This window comes from Poecile atricapillus, chromosome 3 (assembly GCF_030490865.1).
Source record: "Poecile atricapillus isolate bPoeAtr1 chromosome 3, bPoeAtr1.hap1, whole genome shotgun sequence".
In the NCBI taxonomy this organism is placed as follows: Eukaryota; Metazoa; Chordata; class Aves; order Passeriformes; family Paridae; genus Poecile; species Poecile atricapillus.
In genome coordinates, this window is record NC_081251.1 from 106,232,559 (window position 1) to 106,251,470 (window position 18,912).

The following is an 18,912-nucleotide window of genomic DNA, read 5'->3' on the forward strand; positions in this document are numbered from 1 at the left end:
AGAGGGTGCTTCACACAGCACAGCTTTTAAACCCCCTTCGCACAGATGTCACAACATCACTGTGGATGTGCTTTCACAAGCAGTGACACAAACTCTGCTAGGAGTTGGCAAAGCCCTCAAGACCTGTCAAGAGGATGCCACAGGGTACACAAATGAGGAAAAAAATTAAGAAAAAAAAATAAGAATTAATCACATAGGTGAGGAATGTATCAAATAGCAGCCACAGGTTCCAAGATTCTGGTGCAGTGCCCCCTCCCCTTCTCAAAAACACAGCTCACACACTTCCAGTTTTGGTTTAGGGTTGTTTTGCATTTTTGTTTGTTTGGGTTTTTTTTTAATAAAAGAAGGCTTCCAGATACCTAATCACTATTGTGCTGTTTGTGCAGGACAAACAAACTTTAAATACTAAAATGCACAAGTCAAAACAAGCTGTTTCAAACTGCTCAGCAGTGCAGGCTCAAGCACTTATTTGCAATGGCTTTACTCTTTGTACAATCGGTTCTATATGTAGCAATGACTGTATATAAAGAATATAGTACATACTATTGTTCTCATTGTCAATTTACAAGAGAAAAAAAATAAATATTTTCCATTCTTATTATACATTAACACTTCAGTAGAAAGTTACAGCTGTTGTGTTGGCATGACCTGCAACATCAGGAGAAGAAGGGACATGCATACTTATCTATTAAGAACTCTAAACTATGACTTTGTAATAAATTACAGAGGATAGATACCAGCCAACAGAATACTGATTATCTGAATTCAGTACATTTGAGATTCTTGCTCCATGGTAAAAGCCAAAAATCTTGCAAAAGACAAAAGCCAGTAGCTTGCATTAAGTAAGTAAGACAAACCACGTGTGGTATAGCCTCTTCTCCAAATGTTTGTGAATAACAGGCTTGTGGTTTCTCAGGCAAAGGAGATTAAGTTGTTGAGTTGGTCCTTGCACCCTTCACACATTACTAGCACCATAAAGATGCAAGGACCTCAGCAAACACCTAAATTTCATGCTTAATAGATAAAGCATGCATTTTGTAGAGTTTGTGCAGGGTACATACTCTGTCCATTAAGGTTACTGTGCAAAAAAGATTCTCGACCACTGAAGATGTTTCTGTAATTCTGTTATGATTATTAGCAACATTTTTGAAGTTTAGCAGGCCTGTGTGCGATTAATGAAAAACCTGTACTCGTGGTTCCCCCTGATTGCTGTGCATGGGCACTGTACCACTGAGCTGAGAGCTGAGGAAACAAAGGCAGGAGCCTGAATGTCCAATGAAGTGAGGGAAAATGAGCTGCAGTTTGCTAAAAAATAAATAGTTTAAAATGGCACGAAGCTTTGTACAGGTGGATCTACCAGTGCAAATACACATATGTGAGGTACCAATTCATTCAGATCTTTTTATAGGCCAGATCTATTTATATATATCTCTTAAAATCACTCTCTTAATTTCCCGCTGTCAGAAAAATGCTACAGCTTGTCAGCCTGTAAGTAAAATCAAAATCAAAACAAATTTTCAGTATATTCAATATCAGAATATTGTCATTTCTCGAACAATTTCGTTTCTGAGCTTTCACTACTGAGACTGCTTAATTTATTTCCGTCTTTTTAAAAGCACTAGCAATAATTTTCTTTTTCAAGATTTCAGATGATTTGAGGAAAAAGTTAAAACTATATGTAAATTGGAACAATAACTGTAACTGGCTGAATATTTTAACATTGTTTGAAATTTTACTAAGTACTGTTAGGAAGGAGGGACACAGTTATTGCTATTTGAAGACTTAAAATTAAAACAAACCAACCTGAAAGCATAGACAGAACTATCCCAATGGTGAAAATTCTATAGATACAAAACAGCATTCTGCCTAAAATTAGTCCTTTTGCATCTGAACACTCTTCAAGTTATCTACAGCTTTCTCATCCAGGTAACTATGATGGCATTTACATGGAGCTATGGATTTGAAGTGGCTAACTGAGGGACACACACAGCTTTTCAACTCCGGCAGTTCTTTCTTGAGACGTTCCAGCTGCTCCACCTGGAATATATTTGGTTGTTCAGGATTTGAGTCATATATCCTGAATAAATGAGAAGAGAAAAAACAGTGATCAGTTATAATCTAGCAGTCCACAGAAATGTACACCAGATGAAGCACCTGGGTTTTTTTCCTTAACAGAGCAAAATTAGGTCCCAAAGACAGTTTGGGGTTAGTACCCTAAGTTTTGCTGCTCATCTCAAAATATAAAATGCTATTGCCTTTACACAGACCAGTTAGTGTTTCATTTGACGTACTAAAAACCTACTGGGATATACTCAATCTCCTGAAAAATGTGATTTTACAGGTGGCACAAAGCAGTGAAACAAGAGCAGTGTTCCAAGCTTCACAGTTCAAAGCATAAGAAATTTCAGAGCCCTGAGATTATTTGAACAGACTGTGATATATTGCTTGCACATAATACTGCATGGAGTGTATACTTACTGTTTCAAGAATTATTTCACCTCCCTCCAGTTCAGAATTTTTTCTTATTTAAATTACCATAATTACCACAATATTAAGTGAAGTGTGAAAAATAGAAAATCTGGCCTCTCTCCACACCTAATGCAAATTAACCATCTACACTACTTTAAACTACTTTAAGTCTATCCTCTTTTCACTTTCTTGTTTTCACACATGTAAACAAAGCTGCAGGATTTGAAATGTAAGCATCATACCAGATTGACCAAGTCCAAACCACATTCCAGTGACACTGTAAGCACTCAAACACTATTCTGGTGTAATTCATTACAAAGAGAAAGCATTGGTGCTCCTGTAACATAACATTGGTACAACACCTATTGTAACAAGGATATACCTCGATTTCCCAACATTAGTTTCTAATATCCATATGTTCATATCCAAAATTTTAATCCTGTCACCCAGCTGCTCTCACTTTTAGCTGTTGCACATACATGGTGCCAGTTTTGCAGGTCTCCAGGTTTATCTCCTTCAAATGAAAATTTCTGCAAGAAATTACCATGGCCTCTGCCTTAGCCTTTAAGAATGTTCATACCTCAGTTACGATTCCTTCAAGAAAGTAGTTTGTTTTTACTTCATCATCCTCTGTCCCTCGCACATTTTCAAGTCATGCCCAAAAGGAACCAATGCCACTAACAAAACAATGTAGTGCTGATGTGAGACAGTGCAAGGTGCTCTTTTAACCTGACAAGACAACTTGTGAACTGCTGGCAACTCCGAGACACCAAAAACAACATGCAGCTCAAAGACGGGTACCATAATGGATTCAAGTGAGGAAACACTTCCACAGCAATTATTGATATGGATCACAGTAAGGTCAAGGACAATTTCTGTGGAGAAACTCCTAGAAGTGAGGATAGATGCTGTCCAGTTTGATGAAATTCAAACAGAAGGCATAGCATTTAAATTATGCTATTTAATTGCATAATATAATCTTATATTCTTATAAGCACTTATAATCCAATACAGGTCTAAGACATGACCCAAATTTGCCCAATGGAAGCTTTCTGCAAAATAACAGCTCTACCTTTCTTCCCTCCTGTGCTTTCTTCAGTTAAGTCAGCTGACACCTCATGCATTTCCCTGCAAATTTCAGACAAAACACTGAAAATTGAGGATAGTCTTCTATATTAAACACACATTAGGAACTAAGAATCTGAAGTCCTTCCCGTCAGTTAGACACTAGAACAGCAAAAGCATGGTTCTTCTAAGCCCCTTGTTCCTAGAACTTGGCTAAGTATGCTTCTAAGCAGCTTCTGGCAAGTATTTAATTACTAATTCTTTACTACAAGTATAAACTCTTTAATTCCTGCTCCATTCTAAATCCCTTTCAATTGAGATTCTGGTTGAACCCTCCAAGCTCCTTTCAAGCTGTCCACTAGAGCCAGTCCACTCCAATGTGTGTATATGGTTTCTTTTAAACCAAAGGCAGAGAAGACAACTCAAAGCAAAATTTCAGGATATTTTGACCCTAATTTTTGTTTGGGTCCACAAAAGCAACAGAGCTCCAGTACTTCTCTAATTATTTCCAACATCGCTGTAAAGATAAGGAATAAACTCTCATCTCCCTATCCTCCATTCTTCAACAGGACAATTATTTGTAAGCAACTATGCACCAAAGTTTCTCCATCTGACCTCCTATTAATAAGCAAGCCCTGCAAAAGACTGAGAAGTACTTTAAACATTACTTTTTTAAGTAAGCACCTTCTACAAAAGACTTGCAGGACGTTGCAGGGCTCTGCAGTGCGTGTAAAACTGATGTGTTTGGCTCCTGAAAGGTGTTTTGCAACCTCTGAAAACACATACAAGAGGCAACAGCACTGAAATACTGTTTTCATGCTCAAAAGATTTTCTGAAGCTTTTCACTTTTCTTTAGATCTTGAGGAAAACTCAAGTTTACTTTGCAATTCACAAAATAGGGAAGGTCTTGGGACTGTCATTGCATAACATCTTAATTCAATCAGAGTAGATTATAAATTAACTCATACTACACTTTCTCCACATATCCATGCTGTTATTTAAGTAGCATGCAGCTTCAGGCAAACAGGGCAGCCCAAACTTCAGCAGTCTTCTGCTTTCAAGAAGTGTTTAAAATGCTTTTGATTTGATTGCCAGCTAAATTTGTGTAAATGTTGGGAAGTTACTAATACCAATCAAGCACAGCTTTTGCCTGCAAATGCAACATGCAGCCTAAGGAACTGCAGTGTTTGGACAAAGCTCTCATGGAAAAGCTCTCAGCATCCATGTTTGGGAAATACTGATTTAGTATTTTTATGCAGTTCTGTGCATTATTCAACAAACAAGATTCAGATCATGTAAAGTGAATGAGAAAAGATGATGCAAGTGTAAGCTAGCAGCCATCCCCTCTCCACATTGGTATTTAATATACAGCCAGCAGATGTAAAAAACCACAAGGCTGCATTGTTTTTACTGAGTTAAGTATATTTAAATACAGAAATATTTTGGACTGTTTACAAAGCCTATCCAGGAGAAAAACACCAGATCAACCACCCTAGAAATCCTGCTTTAAAAATCAGCATTTTAACCAAGACAGAGAATTTCACAATAGGTTGAAATTTCTTCTCTAATTAAAATCTAAACATCAGACTAATAAAGCATTTTAAGGATGAGATTTCTGTGCAGACAGAAGATACCCAGTCATGCACATAAAGTACTTTTCTGTGTAAGAGCCCAAACAAAAGCCTGAAGGCAGACATGGCACCTTTCTGTAGAGGCTGCCCTTTTAATTCAAATAATTTGGTTAAACACTGAGATGAAATGTAGTTGAACATAGGAAAATGGGAGAACATCATCCCAGCATCCCAGAACATCTGTTTGGATTAATGACTTTGGGTGTACATAACAATCTGCAGCCCAAGTGGAGAAAGGCCTGGATGGGGGGAGGGAGTGCATTTGTGTTCTTTTCTCTGCCCCAGTGAGATCAGCCTCTGAATATTTTTGGCATTTGTAAGCTTCCCAGATTTAGTCTTGCAGTTTTTCTCCATGCAAAGCAAAGCCAGACCCCCTACCTGCATTTTTTTTTTGCCCAGTGCTTGGTATCACCAACTTTTGGTATTCAGGACACACTTTTTCTGCCATCTTCACAACTGGCTACAGTGTTTTGGTCAATTCTACATGGATGATTAAAGTTTGGAAAAAAATAGCTTACAGAAATAATCTCTATGCACACAGTTCATAATCTCAGAAACAACTACTGCACAACTCAGTGCCACATACAAGCGAACTAAAATTCTCTAAAATTCTTCTATTCACTTCCTAGATTATTCAGATAATTAGCACTTAACATGGTGTAAGTAAAGGTCTAGTAAACAGCAACACAAAATACCATATTTGATAGAAATCTGGACTTGGCCATAAATCCAGAGAATAAAAATCTTGGAGAAACCATGGAAGAATCACCATCTTAATTCAGCCCTGGAAACACTCTGGAATTTGAAGAGACAACAATAGCATGAACTGGCTTTACACTAAAACAGGTTACTGCAATTCCTACTTACTTCTAGACCTTGGAACAGTCATGTACATCTCTCTCTCTCGAGTTCTGCTTTTTAAATTTAGTTTTGAATTTATTTATTTCTAAACTCCAAACAGCATGGAATATGGATGCTAACACCATACCTATTTAAACTCTTAATATCATCTTCAAGTCTCAAATGACCTGAAAGACTCTCTTTACCCAGCAGCAGCTCCAGCTGTGAATGGAAATATCTGCTGCCAGGTTTTACATTCTTACATTCCAGGACTTGCAGGTACCACCTGCATTTCAAAATGTCCACCTTGAGACATCTGATGCAACTTTCAGAAAGTGTCATATCCCTAGCCTGTATTAAGATTGAATTTAATTTTATTCACACAATTAGTAAAACCTGAAAAGTGATTAAGAATTGTAAATGGACATCCCATTGTCTATTTTGGCCTACAGAAAAAAAGGGAAATTACATTTAGAAATTACACTTAAAAAGCCTGCAATAACAGCTTTGGAATTAATACTAATTTTGGGGTTCTTCTCCAAAAAAAATAGGAAGATGTTGAAGTAGAAGTGATAGAGGAGGCAGACAGCGAGAGGAGAGATGAACACTAGTAAGAATCCAGATGATCTAAAGAGTGAAAGAAGGTTGAGAAATTTTTGTTCCGTTAAATCCACAAGGGAATTCAGCCTTCCAACAAACTGTCTGGTTATCAAAAAGTGAGATAAAAGGTGTTCTATGGTCCTACCACAACTTAAAACAAACCACACAGTACAACAGGACACATAAGGTGACATATAGCTGACTTGCAGCCTTGACATAAATGCCACAACATTTAAGTAGTGTGGAGTATCCAAAGCAATAAAAGCAACATGAAGTCAGAAATTAGGCTGTCACCTGCTTTACTGTTTTACCATAGTAGTGAGTATCTACTGCACAAGGAATAATTAACAACTCTGGAAGACTGGATTAGTAGACCTGAGTTGAAGAGGTGTTTTATGAACACTTTATGCAGCAGTGTTTGATTAAAACACCCCACCAATAATGAATCATTTTAACTTATGCATACCACAAAATAAAATTTCATTACCCTGTGATTGCACACTACATAGCCAGAGGATTGTTTCACCTGCATTCTAGTCCAGAGGTATTTTCCACTGACTAAAGGGGGCCCCCAATCCTGAGCTGTAGCAGAGGTGCAACACACAGCACAGCAGGAAAGAGGATTTATGTGTCCCTGTCTTCAGTCTGAAGCAGATTCCCAGTGTAAAAACCTAGTTATTCCTTTTTTACTGCCAATGAATAGGAGACATTCTGTACAGCACAAGAAGTGCCACCTCTGGCAAACCTGAAGCAGTGGACTCACCACCTTGAAAGGACTCTCAGCAGCCAACAACAGATTGAAGAGAGTTAAGTATTTTTTTTACACTGACAGCCTAGAGCAAACATATTTGTCTTCTTGCCCCTAGTTATGATTAAACTGACTCTCAGTTTTTACTCTATAAACAGAGCCTTTAACAATTATTGATCCCCTTCCTTTGTTTTTTTTTCTTTTTCAAGTAAAACAATATACAAAGCAATACTCTTGCTAAAGCAGGTTTGAAAGCCTTCTGTAATTTGAAATTTCAGCTACACTTAATGCTTTCCCAATTATTTTCTTATCTATCAGAAATTCTGGTTTAATGCAGCTTTTCAAATTTAACTTCATCTCATAATGATGAATTTCTTGTCCTCGAAGACAAAAGAGCTAAAACTTTGGGTTTTTGTAAGCAACCAAGTAACAACACTTTTGTTCAAATATTTAACACAGTATTCTGATGTCCCTACCTGAATTTTTGGATGTAACATTCTGAAATTACTAATTTGTCAGTTTGCCCTGGAGTCACTACAAGCTAATTTTAATAGGAAAAATGTGAAGTCACAGCTTTGGAACACAACAGAATGTTGTGTTAACTATTTCCACAGCTTAATGTAGCATGCTGAACCTTCCAGTCAAACTACTAAATGGCATTTTCCTCACCGTATCACATACATAACTTAAAAAAAATTATTATCCTGAATATTAGTAGCACCTTAAACCTGTATGCCATGCACTAGTTCTTTAAAGAGTAAAATTACATTTCTGTTAATCTCAGGAAAAACGAAAGTTATTTTGCTTCATAAATACAGCTGAAAGAGTGGGAACTGGTGTTAGACTTGCTCTTGGTCTCGGTTTATGGGGTCTTTGTACTTTTTGTACCCAGTCAACCAAGAAGCAACATCAAATTTCACCAGAATCAATTTACAATGCTTTCTCTTGATGGTTGTGATTATGACTACTATTTTTAAAAGCCACAGCTAAGTACCTGTCATATATTAACCCATGAACACCATATTCTTTCAACTTCTTCCTGTTATCCGGGTCATTTGCATCATCACCCCATGAAAAAATAACCAGGCCTTTGGATATAGCCCGTGTAATAAATGCTGGATTCCTCAGCAGGTCTTCAGAATGCACATTAATTCCCTGAAATACAAAAGGCTTCAATTAAAATCCATGTTTCTGAAACACTAACATCAGCTTTTTTAATCTTTTGACACTGGCAGCTCCTTACCATTGTGTTATCCATAATAACAAAAAATTATTTAATACAATTAAGAGAGTTTATTTATAGTGCTATTTTTAAAACACTGTATTAAAAAACATTTGAAACAATGGACATTTTTTGGGCAGTTACCCAATATTAGCACATTTCTTTAGTGAGGTTGTAATTTAAAGCATTTGTGTCAAAAAATATAGATTTAAAACAAGAAGTAATAATTTAGTTTGATTTTAACTTGTCAGCTTACCAGCAAGTTTTCAAACTGTGCAAAGTTAATGGCAATTGGAGTTGTGCGAGATCTGAGATCCATAAGCTCTGGGTAGAGTTTAGATTCCCCTTGGGTCAGAAATAACACAGGATACTTGTTTTGCTTATGCCGGATCCTGTCAGGAGAAAATAGCAAATGTAAATAAAATAGCAAATGAAAAAATAAAAGTGAAAAAATAAACATTTGTTCTCACTGTTTTGAGGGAATTCCTTTCAATTCCTTCCTCTCTTTCCTGTATGTTCTTTTATTTCCCAGTTGGTGCAAGGAGATGGTCCCACAGTTTAGCATCAAACTGTGTGACAAACAAATGAGTCCTTTTGCCACTACTGAAGATTAACACACAGGCTAAGGGAAGCTGGACTTGATGTTGAACTCAGCCCCACATCCTCAAAATGTTTATATATAATCCCTGAAGGCCATTTAATTCTGTAATTTTCTCCTAAAATACACAGATTCATGATAATCATGAAAATCCATGATAGGAATTTCTAAACATGGTTACTACACAGCCCCTAATCTTACTAATGCATTTTTCAAGCTGTAACAGGAGGATTTGTTCCTAAGCTACCTTGCATACCTCTCAAGTATGACTGAAAAAGACTTTGGGATACCAGAAGAAACCCTGACCTTTTTTTTTTGTTCTAAGGAAGGGTGAAGCATCCAGAAAGGCATTTGACAAAAATATCCACTATGACTTTGTTTTCCTATTTTATTTTTGGCTCATTTCAGATGGCAAAATGATCTCATTTCAGTTCCCAACTATTTTGCCACACAAATTTTATCTCTAAGTAAAACACTTGTTTATTTATTGTATTTTTAAATACAAAGTAAATTTTACCAGATAAAAAAAATTCAAAAACAAAGTACATTATTTCTCTCTTAACTTACATTGTACAAATGTCTGCATGAAAAGAGGAAAACACAATTCTTCTTTCTCCAGCATTCATCAAAACAGTTTTCAGAATAATATCTAGAAAAAGGTTCATATCAAAGTAAGTTGACAAGTTGCCGTCCCATTGTCCATCCTAGAAAAAGAAAGTACAAGTTTGAGTCACTTAAATTAATGCTTACTAGAATTATTTTAACCAGCAATGGTCTCTCAGTCGACCTGAGCAAAATGAGAATTCAGATGACCAGTCTGAATGCAGAATCAATCCTGTAGTCTGTTCAAAGTGCTGCTTACAGCTCTCCAGGACTGACAGCCTGAGAGGTGCAGCTGAATTCCAACAGCAATAAAATCCATTGAAAAATTCTGTCTCCCCATGCAAGGAATGCATTCCTAGGAAGCCTATTATCGCTTCAAAACCACAAAGAAATTCCCTGAAGATGAGTAATTATAACAGCTACTCTTTGTTACTATTTCTAGCATATTGACTTCCACCTACCACTCTCCTCAGCTTCCTTCCCCTACTCCAGCCTTCCAACCCCAGCCTTTACAACCATTTCCCTCTGGACTGAGTGCTGCACAATCCAGCTGAGTCTGCAACCCTGCTGGACTAGAAGGAAGCAGCTGCTTGCATCGCTGCACCGTGCTGTAGCTTCTCCTGCATTGGGCCAGGAGAGGTTGAATTTCTTGGCACTTTCCTGCCTGCCCTGTTGTGATCTGTTGACTTTAAAAAGAGTCTCCTACCAAAAGCAGTCTGAGCTGCTTTATGAACTCAATCCTAGAAATACTTCTTATCATTTTAAGAAGAAGTTTGTTCATTTGTTGGAGTGGTGCTACTATATGCCCAGTTTAAAAATAATGCATTATTAAAAAAAAAAAAAGGCACAAAACCCCACAAAAATTATGCCTTTGCAGCTCATAAATTGTCACATCAAATTGAGAGTAAAAGGTTCTAAAATCTTAGAAAATTCGGAGACTTAGAAAGAAAGTTAGGTTTGGAAAGCCCTGGGAAAAGTAGGCCCTGAGAAATGTTAGGCCTTGTGCTTGCTAAAGATCAGGTCAAACTGCACCTGTGTAGTCAGTATCTGATAAATGATACAATTGTTAGATGTGATTAGATATAATTATAGTTTAAAGAACATGAGGAACAATGTTAGGGGGCTGGGGGGTATCATGAGAAATCCATGCTTGGGTAAAAACAATGCTTACAATAGAACAATATAAGTTTAATAATGAATATGTAAGTTGTATAATGATAGAGTATAAAACATGTTCAACTCAAAACCAAATGAGGTCAGATTTGGGTATGTGTACCCCTGACACCCAGAGCTCTTCAACAAAGCACCTTCATATAATCATTCGTGATTATGTGTGTTCCTGAACGCTAACAAAATTACAAGCTTTAGACACAAGCACGTCAAAGAATCAAAGTAAATCACATCTATGTTTACTTACCCTTTGTTGGGAGATCCATTTTATTTCTATGTTGAACCCAACATCTTTAGAAACAGACTCCAGGACCTGAAAAAAAAGTTTACTATGAAGAGACCCCACGGCAAAGGAGGACGAGAAAACTCTATGTAGGTAATTGCTGGGAGACTACATTGGAATTTAATGCTAATGGTGTCTAACAGCAGAATTACAAACCCTTGGTTTTTAACATTTTATGCAACACACATATACACCCTTTTCTACTTCAAATTTAAACTTAATGAATACATAAAAGTGGATAAAATCTTAAGGACAAGATTTTGACAAGCTACAAATGTGAGTCAGTTCACCTTAACACATGAAAGAAATGCCCCATTTGTACTCCTAAATGTTGGGTTTTTTTCTAGAGAAAGCTCTTTTGAATGCAAAACACATCTTAAGTATGAAATCCAGGAGCTTGTCATTACAATGATAACTAAAGTTCTTTCACATGAAATTCTTGTAAAGAATTATTTGCAAGGTGATTTCAAAAAGTGGAGCTAACACAAACCAGTCTTAAATGGAAACACACCGGAAATTCACTCAACATTTCTCAGTGTCTGGCTCTGAGAGATGGCCAAGACACTGTGAGGAACTGCCAAAGGCCAGGTGTGGTTTCTTTCAAAATTGCCAACAAGTGTCAATGCATTAACAGGCAATGCCCACATGTTAACCAGCTGTAAAACTGAGTGCACCCTGAGCTACACAGCTTGGGCTCACAAATTCAGAAGTTTGAAATACACACAGACTGTTACTTGTAAGCACTGAAAACCCTCCAGTGTCCAACAATAAAATCCCTGTTCTCAGTTCCAGCATTGATACCAGAGGCCTAAACCCAAAAATCAATATCCCTTGCTATGTGTGCAAAGCAGAAAATAAAACAGAGGTTTTCATATTCCCCAATCATCTTGCTCCACATTCACTACTTACTCTTTGCAGAGAAGGAAATGGCTGCGTCTCAAAAGCAGAGTTCTCTTCCTCTTTAAAAGATGCTGGAAAGAAATATAAAATATTGAATTAAAACAAACAGAAGCATACTCCCAGTAATGCCAGCAAGAAAAGACTGGCTCAAAATCGTAAGGCCTTTAAGAGTGAACAATGAAATCAGGTCTACCTTTTGATTACCTACACCTTTTCCTCTAACACTGACATACTCCCATGATGGTGTTGGTAATTCCTGGTTTGGAATTTAAAATCTTGCCACAATACTCACCACTTCACTCAGTGAATCACATCCACAATAAGCTTTGGTTATCAAGGTTTATTTGTTTTATTTTTATTTATCTTTTCTTATTACAGGTGGGATGTGTGAGATAATTTGCTGTCCCTACAATGGGGATAATTAAGGCAAAAAATTTACAGCACTGATAACGTATCCTACAGCAGTTACCAAAGTTCTTGTCAGCAATTCTGAAGAGTTGAAGGTACAGTTGGAGATGTACAAGATGGAAACATTAGTGATAATTTTGTTATGATTATTCAGAAATAGATATTGATCTACAGATCAATATTTGCCTTCTACCCTTCTGTCCCTGCTTCTCAAGGGAGTAACTTCTGTTCAGAGATCTCCTTCCCAGTGAAGAACTCAACAGCATGCACAAAATTATATAAGCATTTAGAAATGCTCAGGACAAATGTGATTACAACAAGCAACTGCAACAACAGAATTTATATAATTACATGGTAATAAATAAATCCCAGCACTCTTCCAAACTAGTACATACCATTGTGATCTTTTACTTTCAGGGCCGTCACGTGAGCCAGCTGAAGAGCATAAGAGCAACATTAACACTCTACCCACATCTTCCTACATGTAAAACGTAACTAATTTTGCTTCTAAATAGTTTTATAGTTTAAAAGTCTATTATAGACACAGTTTCAGTAATTTGTAAAAAGATAAAATACATACTAGTACACATCACCATTTTCTTTCAAACTTGGTTCTAAAGATTTCAAGAAAAGCTCAAAACCAAACTGAAAACATGCTCACTGAAAATTCAGAAATCATGTTAAGGGTAAACCCATACAAACTATAATTCAACATCAAGATGTGAAGAAGTCTGAACATTAATCCCTCCTCTGTGTTTCAATCCAGTGCAGAGGACTGACCTGTTTTATATTAGAGTCACACATACTGAGCTAGAATCAGGCCAGACACAGCCAACTCCCTTGCTCCATTCAAATTCTCTCTCCACAAAAAGGAGCAGACCAAATAATTCTAAGTAAAAATAATCATATGGCTCTTGGACCAGCCAGATGGTTTCCTTGACTGAGGGCAGGGATCTCAGTAGCCCACTCGTCCCCTGACTTTTTTTTATCTTCACAGGGCACTTCTGTTTGGAAGGTAGAGTAGCTCAACTTAGTCCCTTTAACATTTGAAAATTAGACACTGTACTTCTAGAGGATAAAAGTAATGGCATTTATCCAAGTTGCAAAACCAGTGCAAAAGTATTTTTCTTGGCATTACCTACTTGTTCTGTTTGTACAACTTTTAAAACTGTACTCTCCCAAGCTATTTACAGTTACTCCCAAAACCTCCAAGCTTCATATACAATCTGAAATTCTACACACAGTATATTGTACTAGCCAAGGTAACAATACCTTTAATAACTGCAGCTGATCAAATGTGAGTTCTTTGACTGCAATCTCAAACAGTTCCAAAGGCTCCGTGTCCAGTTTCTTTGAAGAGAACCAACACATAATTAAGCATCGCTGAAAACAACAAAAAAGCCTACACACTTTTTATATAGTAGCATTAAAAACAATGTTTCTTATTTTATTGATAAAGATACAAGTGATACCTTATGATTAAGATGATTGGCTTTCACAAAACAACACAGGCACTCAAAAGCATAAAACAGGTGTCAATTTGGAAAAAAAAAAAAACATTGTTTGGTCTTTCATGCAAGCCAGAGGCTTTGAAGGTCTTTCTTCTCAAAACATTAGCATAATTATTCTGTAAAAACTTGACTGGTTAATGTATTCAGGAAAGATGTTTGCAAGTAAAGAAATGCATTGAAAAATATTCCAAGGCAGTTCAGTTTACTGCTGTTTATCCAATGTCTCAGAAACTAATAAAAAAATATAAACGTCCTGGGTAAAATTCACACACACAGATCACTCCCAAAATAAAGAGCTGGTGCCAAAAAATTCTGTCCATTTCTCACTTCCCCTCCTCACTAAGAAATTTTTACTGAGCAACACAATACTGCGTGAAGATCCACTGAATATTCATTCCCCTCAGTCAAAGTTCCATTCCCACAGCTGTTCCAAACCAAGCCTCTTACAAAGTGCAATACTGCAGTGAGTGTGGGAGTTTGAAGACACAAGACTCAGTGCCAAGCAGAGAGAGCACTGTGCTCTGCAATCTCTCTGGATTCATTGACAGAACTAGGAGGGGAAGATCACCAGAACAGGACAGAACACAAACATTCAGGCCTGAGTATGAGAGCCCCACAGGCACCATTGAATACAGCAGACTTGTCTGCTTTTTTTTCATCCAAATCTTAAGTCTGAAAGAAGCTAAATAGTAACTACAATGTGGGCTTGAAGAGTGCCAAACCATACATTTGAAATGCTATTGCTACAACATGCTACAATGTTGTTTCCTACAACTAGGAAAAAGCTCAACTTCCCTGCTCTATGCACAAAGTAATGCTGCATCTTTATTCCCATTCCATCCCTTGAGTCCCCAGAATTATTTCTGTGAGATCTTGACATTCTACATTTATAGAATGGGCATATTTATACATAAAATACAGGTATTATCTTCTTTACCTTTTTCATGGCCATGCAGCATGTGAGATCGTGGTATACTATAGGCACATGATCTTTAGAAAGATGTACATCAAATTCCACATATGCTGCTCCCTACAGAAAATTGAAAAACACACAGAACAAAACAAAAGCCCATTAACGACTTATGCACAAGGACTGCAGAACTGCATGCAAATATTGTCAAGTATTTACAGGTCTGAGACATCAAGCAGAAGTTGAACACAACTGGCTACTACCATTTAAATCATGCTCAGCAATGGACTATTAATGATAAAAAAATTATATGGCAAATTATCTTAACTACCATAATACAGACAAATATATTTTATATATATATTGTTAATCTTGTAAACCCTCTAGCAAGATTCAAGTCTTGTGAACCTGATTACAGAGAAAGACTAAGATGGTATTTTTAGACACAAATGTTTTAAACACAGATGACTTTGTGGCATCTTCCTCCCTCCTCCCCACCAAGAGACAAGTGATGGTTCCATATTGCCAAAGCTTTAGGGAGATATTCCATATACGAACAAACTTCTGGAGTCACTAGTGAGTAACACAGTAGCAATGTGTTATAATCTGTGCAAGAGCAGAAATAGCTGCATCCAGCATTCTCCTGCCCTTTTCAGCTGTGATTGATTTTCTTTTAGGCTTTAAAAAATGAAGAAAGATCCAAAAGCTCTAAGTAGTCTTTTGGAAAAGAGGGAGGGCCAGAAAGAAAAACAGGATTGAGGTTTTTTAACAGTAACAGGATTGCGGTTTTTTACTTATACTGTCTGCAAATCATTCCTTTGAAGGCCTCCAAGAATACCATTCATCAAATTTTCACCCTGACACCCACTTTTTCAATCATCATGGAGAGAAAATAGGACGTGGATTTTTTTTCAGTCCTTTTCTCAGCAGAAATATTTTCAGAGTGGTGGCTTTCAGCCTTTTCAAACTGCAAAGAGATGAAAGCACTTCTCTGGTGATGCTGCTGCTGACTTCACAGCAAATTTCTGCCTCAATCCATATTTCTTGAGAGCATTTTAAAAGCTGTCCATAAACCTGTAGTGTCCACTTGGGGGTTAAGAACTACTGCTCAAAACAGTAATTCAGTAGCTACAGTTTTATTCAGAGATCAAGATTAGTGGAAGGACCACCTCCATCACAGAATTTAGGCACATGGTGCTATTATTTCCCAAACTGGAAGTTCTGTCTTAGGATTTCAAGTTTTCACTGCAGCAAGCACCAAAACAAGGTTTGGTTTATTCTACCAACTCAGCTCCCAAGTCACATTTTCGGACAAGTTTCAGTACGCAGCAGTCCCTAAGCAAGACCTTTGCCACCTGAGAGGATGCTGACAGACTTGAGCAGTGCCAAAATTTTATTCATTTGTTCAAATTGTCTGTACAGGGTTGAGATTAAAAATCTCCCTGCATTAGAATACCACCAGAATATACTAAATGGAAGTTTTGGGGTTTTTTTTAAGGGACTTGAGAGTCTAATATACTATTAACTTCCTATAACTCAGGCAATTTCCACAGTGATTTTATCTAATTTACACCAGTGCAATTACCATTCACTGTACTGAATCATGCAAATTAAGCACACAAGCCAACCTAGTTTGCACTAGACAGGTGCTGTGTATATGGAAATGTGTGTACATACATGACTAGCAGCGCTCCTCAGGGATGCAATGGTGTTCTCCTGAACTTTAGCAAGCCTGAAATACCCAAAGAAATGGTTAGAGACAGTATAGCACAGAATTGAAACAACAGAAATACAAATCAGAGGTTTTTCTTTCAGAGAATACCCACAACTTGATACTGAAGTAAATGACTATGGATTGCAGCTTTTTTAAACTGTCCACTTCCTCAGCTGATGTCAGTGACACAAAACTATTTCCCCAGTTTAAAATGCACAGACTTACTTAGCTGTGGTTGTAGAATTCCCTGCTCCCCTGTGTCCAACATCCAGAGTTGTTCTTGGTTTCCAGTACTTTGCATATGAAGCCTGCATATCACAAGTGTATCCCTGGATCGGTTTGATAATTATGTAGTCCACTGCAAGAAAAACAGCAATGCTTCACATGTCAGTAAACAGCAGATGGCTTTGAGGAAAGTTATCTGCATCTGTTGTTGGCATCAACTGTACCTCTAACTTTTCCAATTGTCTTCCTTGGATTTCTGCTCATAATAGCAAGTGTAAGAATTCCAGCACTCTTTCCGAGTTCTGCAATCGTGGATGACAGGAGGCAGGCAGAGCCTACGTGACCTGGGAGCACATCATCTTGTACTACCTTCTCACCTAAATCTTCCTAAAAACAAAACAAACAAAACCCCAAAACCCCTACTGTTAGATGTGAGTGAGAATTCTAAACAAACTCTTATGGTTTGCCCCTCAGGACACAACACAAGTTTCTTGTGTGTTACACAAAACACTAATTTCAGCTAAAATTGTTTAATGTAACAGTGAGTTATAAATTACTATCAGGAAAATGAAAATTTTTACAGAAATCTATGAAACTCACATTTTTCTTTGACACTCCTTATATTTGATAAGCTTTTCAGATCAAAATAGCATGTATGGAATAGTCTGTCTTCTAAAATGCCCAAGTTCTGTTTAGAACAAAAATTAACTGGAATAATATTTATGCTTAAAATGCTAAAAAACTTGGTATGCCTTTGGAGGGAAGAACTAATAAAAAGAATGTGCACCTGACCATAGTTAAGCTCAGGAACTATGTAGACACTTTACAACTATGACTGTAAGTGACTTGAAGGCATTTTCAGACCAAAACCAGAATACTTAAAAAACTTCATTTTGTGTAAGTTGCTTTCTTTTAAAAAGAACTTCAAATATTAAGATCTTTGAGGGGGAAAAATAGTGCAAAATAACAGACATAGTAGTGAGAACACAGTTTAAATCTGCACAAGTTATTTCAGAGCAATCTCTTTTCCTTGTAATATAAAAATTTAGATTCAGCAAGTTCTAACATGATCTAACTAGTTCATATACACATTGTACATGTTGAAGCAGGAGAAGCATAATTTAGCTCTGATGAAGGATTAATATCCAGACAACCTAACAGGATGCAATACTGCACACACACAGATCCAAGTCCAATTTGTACTGACTTCTAAATAAGGAGAACTGAAAAACTTCCTGTGCCACATCAAGAAGGTTCCCAATAACCCTTCTACAAATGGGTTGGGAGTCAGTAGTTCCATACTTGTGTAAACAAATCCAAAAGATCAAGAACATCAGGCAGTAGCTCTGTTTCAACAGTGAAATCTTCACAATAATTGACTCAAGCTCCAAAAGGCAGACTGGAGCTGCTTCTGAGGGGTAAAAGACATACCTCAAAAAAATCAAATATTAATTCCAAGTTATCAGGCTCCATGGTTTGTATTGTATATTCTATCCATCGGTCTGGCTGCAAAGCATAGCCACAGTCTGGCTGAGAGTGCCGACATTTGTAGTCGCTGTCACTGATTAAGGAGAACTCCACCGTGTTTGCCATTTTCTGAGGGACAGTAGGGGATGTCTTCTCTTGGCCATCTTCATCATCATCCTTCTCTAGGCCTTCTAGGGTCAATTTTACTCTACTCAACCAGAAACACAAAAGAGATGGTTAAGTCACTGCAGCGCCTTTGCGAATGATAAAGACTTAGGAAGCTTGAGCAGAAGCTCCTACAACACAAGAATTCTCAACTCCACCACTAACAGAAGAGCACTGTATACAGCAGGTCCTCACACGAGCAAGAGTTTGCAGCCATTGTCTAAAACCTATTCCAGTGCTCAGATCACTGCTTAAAGTTGAACCTGGGTAAATATGAAAACTCTACTTGTGGTCTGAGAAGCAGCACTCCACCAGACTATTTGGGCTGTGAAAGAGCCAGCCTTCCTCTACAGATTGACATCCACAATGCCAACTGGCTACTG

The 18,912-nt window shown here is 37.3% G+C and overlaps 1 protein-coding gene across 6 annotated transcripts in view; it reads right to left on the reverse strand.

Moving 5' to 3' along the window:
* Positions 1 to 288: 288 nt before the first annotated feature.
* GPCPD1 (glycerophosphocholine phosphodiesterase 1) overlaps positions 289 to 18,912 on the reverse strand; it is a 43,488-nt gene continuing 24,864 nt past the window's right edge. For 5 of the 6 annotated variants that reach the window (XM_058834945.1, XM_058834947.1, XM_058834944.1 and 2 more), the window contains 13 exons: positions 18,329 to 18,572; positions 17,122 to 17,284; positions 16,898 to 17,030; positions 16,636 to 16,690; positions 14,986 to 15,078; positions 13,810 to 13,887; positions 12,933 to 12,972; positions 12,139 to 12,200; positions 11,194 to 11,259; positions 9,741 to 9,877; positions 8,832 to 8,967; positions 8,348 to 8,508; positions 289 to 2,077 (listed from right to left, as the gene is read on the reverse strand). In XM_058834945.1, coding sequence (XP_058690928.1) covers positions 1,873 to 2,077; positions 8,348 to 8,508; positions 8,832 to 8,967; positions 9,741 to 9,877; positions 11,194 to 11,259; positions 12,139 to 12,200; positions 12,933 to 12,972; positions 13,810 to 13,887; positions 14,986 to 15,078; positions 16,636 to 16,690; positions 16,898 to 17,030; positions 17,122 to 17,284; positions 18,329 to 18,572 — 1,573 coding nt within the window. In that variant the 3' untranslated portion in view covers positions 289 to 1,872. Of the gene's footprint in view, positions 2,078 to 5,543; positions 5,646 to 8,347; positions 8,509 to 8,831; positions 8,968 to 9,740; positions 9,878 to 11,193; positions 11,260 to 12,138; positions 12,201 to 12,932; positions 12,973 to 13,809; positions 13,888 to 14,985; positions 15,079 to 16,635; positions 16,691 to 16,897; positions 17,031 to 17,121; positions 17,285 to 18,328; positions 18,573 to 18,912 lie in introns of all 6 variants that reach the window. The other variant, XM_058834943.1, reaches the window with a different exon arrangement.